Source organism: Podarcis raffonei, chromosome Z, assembly GCF_027172205.1.
Source record: "Podarcis raffonei isolate rPodRaf1 chromosome Z, rPodRaf1.pri, whole genome shotgun sequence".
Classification (NCBI taxonomy): Eukaryota; Metazoa; Chordata; class Lepidosauria; order Squamata; family Lacertidae; genus Podarcis; species Podarcis raffonei.
This window is the reverse complement of record NC_070621.1, coordinates 49,232,461-49,240,124: the sequence shown is the minus strand read 5'-3', so window position 1 is coordinate 49,240,124 and position 7,664 is coordinate 49,232,461. Positions and strand designations below refer to the sequence as shown.

The 7,664-nt window shown below is 42.3% G+C and overlaps 1 protein-coding gene across 1 annotated transcript in view; it reads right to left on the bottom strand.

The window, feature by feature from the left end:
* Positions 1-2,348: 2,348 nt before the first annotated feature.
* The window catches only part of IL13RA1 (interleukin 13 receptor subunit alpha 1), a 36,362-nt gene continuing 31,046 nt past the window's right edge, over positions 2,349-7,664 (bottom strand). The window contains exons 8-10 of the mRNA XM_053374665.1: positions 6,059-6,152; positions 4,448-4,532; positions 2,349-2,501 (exon numbers count right to left, since the gene is read on the bottom strand). Coding sequence (XP_053230640.1) covers positions 2,421-2,501; positions 4,448-4,532; positions 6,059-6,152 — 260 coding nt within the window. The 3' untranslated portion in view covers positions 2,349-2,420. The remainder of the gene's footprint in view (positions 2,502-4,447; positions 4,533-6,058; positions 6,153-7,664) is intronic.

The following is a 7,664-nucleotide window of genomic DNA, read 5'->3' as shown; positions in this document are numbered from 1 at the left end:
CTACTTGCTCTTATGGTGCTGCACCCGTCTAAACCCTACAAGTAGCCAAATATTTATTTTAATGAAGAGCAGCACCATGAAATATCCCCTGCTGTTATGGCAAAGCATAAGCAACTCCAAGGGATTTCAAAACAGCATCAAACATTTATAACTCATATATTGTCTGGGGACCCAAGCAACTGTTTTATATCACCACCCAAAACTGCCATCAGCATGGTGTGCAGTTACTGTATTTGGTAGACTAAAATGAAACAAAACAGCGGAGAGATGAATTGGCTGGGCAGACAAGTGAAAACATGGATAATTTCACTAGGCCAATATGGCACTTGGCAACAGACACGTACTTGAACATCTGTCCCTAGAAGTACATGAGACGCAGGCCCACTGATACAGAGTTATTTTAACCCTTGGTTCTCATGTCTAGCTGATCTTTGCACTTGGCATTATGGTGCAGGAAAGAGGTGTATAGCCCAGTACACTTTCTGTTCTTTTTTTTACCTATAAGGAAATTTGGAGTGTGTCAGTTTATCTCTTGTTAAAGGGACTGCCCTGCATAACCATGATTCTTAATGTGCACTTCGGGAAGGGATGTGGGGGATGTGCACCTTCTGTTTAAGCAGCTTCTTAAGAGTTGCAAGGCACAAATGGGGAGAATAACTGGGGAAAGTTCTGTTGCGCAAGCAGAAATCATTGTGCTGACAGAATTAGTTGATGAATACTGATAAGAACCTCACCACCGCCACCTCGGGAATCCTCATGTCGAGTTAGGTGATGATATCTTGAGAGTAGGGCTGGACAATACCTCGGGTACCTCGGGTTACAGACACTTCAGGTTATATACGCTTCAGGTTACAGACTCCGCTAGCCCAGAAATAGTACCTCGTGTTAAGAACTTTGCTTCAGGACAGTTTCAGGTTAAGAACAGACCTCCAGAACGAATTAAGTTCTTAACCCAAGGTGCCGGCAAAAATCACAATGCAGGAAAAACCGTGAAGCCAGCCCATATACAAAGCGCCATCCTTATTTCAGACATTGTGATGTATTGGTATATCACAGTGTTTAGCTGGTGATATATCATGATGCTGTAAACCAGATATCGCCCAGCCCTACTTGAAAGGCAGCCAAACCTTTGTCAATAATGGGTGAAGTAATGTGAAAGTGACGCTTCAGTCCACCATCTTGAAAATGTTGAACAAGATCACCGCTTCCATCTTGGGAACCTTCATGCCAAGTTTGGTGACAATATCTCAAGGTGTCCGAACCTATAGGGACCCAAAGGGACAACCCACTTTCAAAAATATATAGCAAATAAACTGCCTTGTGAATTTGTTGAAATGAGAATGCAGGGTATGTTATATAAATAAATATCTGCCCAAATTTCTCTTAATAGTCAGATCCACTGGCAAACAGAGGAATAGATAGATCAGTCACTGAACAATGAGTTAATCAAACTACCAAGAGCAAGTATCTGGGCCAAAGGAGGCAGGCATGGAGGCTGCTGTGTTAACACTTCATGGGCAGAGTCAGGAGGCAATAAACAGCCAAGAAAAAAGAATTCCACAAACTTGCAGGGACACAGAAAACAGGGTTTTTTAAGCAACAGAGACATCAGTCTATTAAAAAGATGTATTTATTCATTCTTTATATAAATAGATCTTTATAAAAAAAAAACAAGAGCACACAAATATTTCAAAGTGTACAACGCTTGGGCAAAAAGGTCCCTTGAACTTGTCTAACAGTTTGCAACAAAAGGGCAATTTAAGCATCAATTCAAAGATGCTACAGGAAGTCCTTGACACGATTTTGGCCAGCATAATGTCAGAGGGCTCAGTCCTTTGGGTTGTGCATTTGTTGCAAAAGGAGTTGTGTGGGCCTTTGCATTCATAAACCGTTTGCAAGTCTTCTACCATGACATGCTTGTGACAAACACGACAGGCAAGCTAAGACTCCAAAAGCATCAAGCCCTGAGCCAAGAATGAAAGCAAGCATCACCAACCGAGTCATTCCACTAAGTTCTCTCCTAGCCACAGTGGAAGGGACATAAGTAGTTTTTGGTTTAGCTTGGAGAAGCTCACTAGAACAAAGTTTGACTAGGCAAAAAGACAAGCCTTGCAAGATTTGTTGTGAACATTCCTGCTGTTCAAGTGTAAAAAAAAATCAAAATCAAAACACCTGATAGAAAGAAGTAGTCCTTCAGAACTGAAGCTGCTTCACAAATGCCAGTGTAAGATTTTTTATCTTCACAGTTTTCGGTTGAAAAAATCGTCAAGTGAGGAAGGCCATTTGATTCCTGTTGCCTGGTTGGTCCAAGAAGTTGTTGTTGCTTTATTTTTTATATATATTAGAAGCATCAGTCCCTGCCCCAAAGACCTCTGGTTTACATTCAAGAGTCATCTGATGTAGACGGTCCCCTAGTTTCCTCAGTTCTCATTACAAGAAGGCTGTATGAATACCAACAAATGGGTTTGCTCATCCTTGATTGGGTCTTCGGGGGGAGGTTTCTGGAGACAAAAGAGAAATAGCAGTCTCTTAAAACAATTTAATGCAGTGTTTCCCAACCGGGGGCTATATGGCCCCCTGGGGGCCCCAGGATATTCCAATGGGACCACAGGTGAAAATCACGCAAATGGGGGGGTCATGTCACAGCACAAGGCTAGGGGGCCACAGAGGGAAGTGAGAAGTGAAGGGGGGAAACCATTATAGTTATTTGTTTAAAATCCTGTTTGGCTGGCTATCTGCTTGGCCAATCAGAAGTGGGTAATGGGACAGTCCACCAGGGCCTAGTGCTCCTTTTTTGCCATGTGTGTTTTCCTGGAGCAGTCCTGGTTTGTTTCTGGTGGGAGAGAGCAATTGCTGAGGCTCCCATTTTGACATGTAGAGCCCATGATCCAGAACCCCCAGGTCAGGTAAGTGTGGTGGTTGTGTGACAATGGGTAGGGCTGGGTGAGCCGGAGCTGCTTATTGCTGCCCCCAGTCTTGGGCCTAGTGGCAGCCTGGGCCTCACTCTGCAAGGAGCAGCATGGTGCAATCTGCTTCAGCGTCTAGTGGATTGAGGCCTTTGGATGTTGCCGAGGGGTGCAGGACCCGTCAGCAGCGTCGGCCTGATTCTGCAAGCCACCAGCGTCTAGCCAAGCAGGGTCATCTGGTGCTGCTGACTTTCATCTAGTAAATAACTAAGTGTCTACTCAGAAGAAAGCCACGCTGAGTTCAGTGGGCCTTATTCCCAGGTAAGGGTGTGTGGGGCTTTAGTGTTTTATCTAGGCAGCCAGGGCTCCTCCGGATGACAAGATACGCTTGTACCTTGGTTGACGAACGCTTTGCAAGTCAAACATTTTAGCTCCCGAATGCCGCAAACCCGGAAGTGCATGTTCCGGTTTGCAAACATTCTGTGGAACCTGAACATCCGATATACCTTCCAATTGGTTGCAGAAGCTTCCTGCAGCCAATCGGAAGCCATGCCTTGGTTTCCAAACATTTTGGAAGTCAAACGGACTTCCATAACGGATTCTGTTCGACTTCTGAGTTACAACTGTCTTTTTGTCCCAGGCCCATGAGAACAACTTGCTTTTTCAAATTCTCCCATATATATAGAACTCCCTGTGCACCTTTTGGACTGTATCTGTAGGTTTCCCCCTCTGTGTCAAATGACTGGGGTCACATTAAGTGTTGTTTACCTTTTTATAATACATGGAAGATGGATCTCCCCCGGGAGGTTCTGGACTCTCCTTCTTTGGAGGTTTCTAAGCAGAGGTTGGGTGGCCTCTGTCATGGATGCTTTAGCTGAGTTTCCTACGTTGCAGGGGGTTGGACTAGATGACCCTCGGGGTCCCTTGCAGCTCCTTTATTCTATGTTTTTCTGCTTCAACAATATTTCATTATGTTCCTATCGTTTTATGTTATTGTATTTTGTATAAATTATAAAAATTATAAACATGTTCTATTTACAAACAAAACTTTTAAATAGCTACCTTTCTACTTGTAGGACGGGGGGCATGGGCATAGCCAGGATTTTTGTTGGGGGGGCAGAACCTCATATTTGTATTGTTTTTTTCTTATGGGGGTGCAGCTGCCCCCCGCTACATCCAGGGCAGGGGGCACAGGAAGGAAACAAGGTTGGAAGGGGGCCACAGTCGGAAAAAGGTTGGGAAACACTGATGTAATGAATCAAATGGTTGTCTTTTTTTAGGAGGGAGAAAAAGCAACACGGAAATAAAATTGAAGGAGACTTCAGAAAGTAATCTGTTACCCAATACATTTTAAGTACTATAAATCTTCCTTACGGGCAACTCTGATTAAGTTATTTCAAGGAGAAACTAGAACCATCTGCCACACCATTAAAAGTGTGTGTGTGTGTGTGTGTGTGTGTGTGTGTCATTCTGAGCTTGTGCTTCTCACTCACACATTAGGTTGGCCTTAGATAGACTAGGATTGAGTGGCCAGTACTCACTTGAAGATCTTCAATGTGCTCTTCAAACATTTGTTTCAGAAACTTTCCAGGCTCAGGAATTGTAGGAAGAATCAACATTTTAATCCTTCAGAACATTAAAAAAGAAAAGAATTAAGGGGTTCTAGATACCAAATTTTGTTTAACTCATTCAACGGTATTTCAGAATTGTTCTCATGATTTATTTAATATTCTACAGCCTTTTAAATGTGTCTGTGGGAAGAAGGGGTTTTGTTTTAATTATTTACTTGTTTTTATCCTGTATTTTGTTCTGGGAACCACCCTGAGATCCTATGATGAAGGGCAGTATATAAATCATAATCATAATAAATTTACACAAAACTGCACCATGCCAGAACGGTCTTATTCTCCCTTATTTCATACCCCTATTCCAGGAACCTTTTAAAGTGAAAGAAGAGCTTTTTGGAAGATAGATATACCATCATCTATCTGCTGATGGATGGCCACACCGACTCGGCCCCGGACACGCTGACCAGCTGCTTGGAAGCTGTGGCTGGATGGTTTCATGGGAGCCGATTGAAACTAAATCCTTCAAAGACAGAGGTCCTATGGCTGGGTCGGGATGGCATGGGGATGAGGGACCAACTCCCTTCTCTTGCGGGGGCCCAATTAGTGCCATTGCCTTCCGTTAAGAGTTTGGGTGTAATCCTTGACGCCTCCCTTTCCATGGAGGCGCAAGTTACAGCAACAGCCAAGGCGACATTTTTCCACCTTCGCCGCATCAAGCAGTTGGTCCCTTACCTTTCCCGCCCCGACCTGGCCACAGTGATCCATGCGACGGTCATCTCCAGGCTTGACTACTGTAATTCGCTCTACGCGGGGCTGCCCTTGAAGCTGTCCCAGAAACTCCAGCGGGTACAGAATGCTGCAGCGAGGCTCCTCACGGGGTCTCTGCCATGGGAGCATATTCACCCAGTGCTTTTCCAGCTGCACTGGCTCCCGGTGGAGTACAGGGTCAGATTTAAGGTGCTGGTTTTGACCTTTAAAGCCCTTCACGGCCTAGGACCCTCGTACCTACGGGACCGCCTCTCCTGGTATGCCCCACGGAGAGCCTCAAGGTCCATAAATAACAACACCCTAGTGGTCCCAGGCTCTAAGGAAGTTAGATTGGCCTCAACCAGAGCCAGGGCCTTTTCAACTCTGGCTCCGGCCTGGTGGAACGCTCTGCCTCATGAGACCAGGGCCCTGCAGGATCTGATTTCTTTCCGCAGGGCCTGTAAGACAGAGTTGTTCCGCCTGGCCTTTGGCTTGGAGCCAATTTGATTCCCTCCCTCCCTCTCTTTCTTTTTTCTTTTCCTTCTCCTCCTGCGATGAGGCTACATTTTAATATTTTAATGTTCCATTATTTTAATGTTGTATTTTATTTTTGTTTTTTAGTTGTAATCATTCATCTTGTTTTTATTATTGCTTGTAAGCCGCTCTGAGCCCGGCCTTGGCTGGGGAGGGCGGGGTATAAATAAAAAATTGTTGTTGTTGTTGTTGTTGTTGTTGTTGTTGTTGTTGTTGTTATTATTATTATTATTATTATTATTATTATTATTATTATTATTATATACAACACACTCAAACAGAAGTCATTAATAAGTCTCTTACCTCTTCAGGTGTATGAGGAATATGATAGTCAGGACTGCCACACATAATGGAAGGAGAATGTATAGAAGGAGAGAAAATGGAAAGTCTCTCTCATCTGAAAAAACAAAGAATGAGAAGTAGTCAGGCACCTGACTCCCATTTAGGGATTTAAAAAGCTGTAATAGCAACAGAGTAGCTTTCCTTTCTATTCCATTTCATGTATATGATTAATATTACCCTTTAATCTCATTTTCTAATTCCCTTCCAACACTATTTCTGGCCTTCTCCGCTCAGAAAAAGGGAACTTGATGGAGAAAATTATAATCATAATTACCATTATAATCTCTTTCCCCAGCTGTTTGCTAAACGCATGCATGTTCTATCAAAACCTCATTCCCTGCCTGAAAAGTTGAGTGAGCACCAAGGGGTGTAAGTGCCCAGAATGTTTGTTTTCCTCATTCCCTGCCTGACCTTTTCACCATTAATCTATAAAAAAGAAATGCTCTTCTGCTGGTATTTGTGTTGAAATGCCAACAAGAAAACTTTTGCTGTTCGTTAACTCTATGTTGGCTAGGATTAACATTCAACATTTGACAGTGACCAAGTTCTCAAAAACTGCTAAGTGAAAAATTTGCTGCTTCTTTTCTATAGAAACAAATTCCTGCCCTGCTTGTCTTAGCATGTTGTTTTAAAGCAATGGATTTTGAGGGTTGTTTTGCTCTCACAATAAGTAGGCAGTTGTCCTTTGAAATAGTAAATGTAAAAATGCTTTCATTGCTTTGTCCATTTTTGGATTTTATATTAGAAGATGATCATGAATAAAATTTTGTTGTTTCAGATGCAGCAATGTATTAACTATTTGGAATGAAAAGTTGCATTCTATAAAACTAACCTTGCTGTTTCTTATGCTGTGCAAATTTATTCTATGGAACCAGATTCAATATATATTTCCAACCAAAGGCAAAACTAATTAAAAATAATTTTAGATCTATTGAAAAATTTCCTCCATGAAACTTTCATGAATATTCATTTCCTTATTTTCCCCCAACCCTGATTTGATTTATATATTAATAGCTCCTGTAAAAGTAACAAACACAGCTGTGTCTCCTTCCACAATTCGCTGCCACACCAGATCTTAATGATATTTCTTTCTTCGAACCTGACTTGATTCTGTATATTGATGGCTCTTGTAAAACAAATGACCGTGATGATTCATGCCTGATTATGTTGTGGTATGTGATTATGAAATTCTTGAAGCTTATTTCCTTTCAGTTATTGAAAGGTGCCCCAATTTGCTAAGCCCAGATGGCTGAATCCTTTACAAATAGCTGTTTGGAAGATAGTAGGTATCAGAGTGCAAGTGCTAGTGATTTGCACACTTTTCAGCATTCATGTCCACCAAAGAAAAAGAAAAAGCCTAGAGAACCTGATTCCCTATTATTTATTTATGTTCATGAAATACCAATGTCGTTTTTGTATTCCAGTGACTGACTCCAGGCCGCTATTGGATATGTAAGAGAGTGTGTCTGACTGTTTTCCCCATATTAGTATGGTACTTGTTATGTAGGATCAGTACTTTCTCCTTTGTGAGTAGCAAATATTCTGCCAAAACAAGGTACCATGTTGA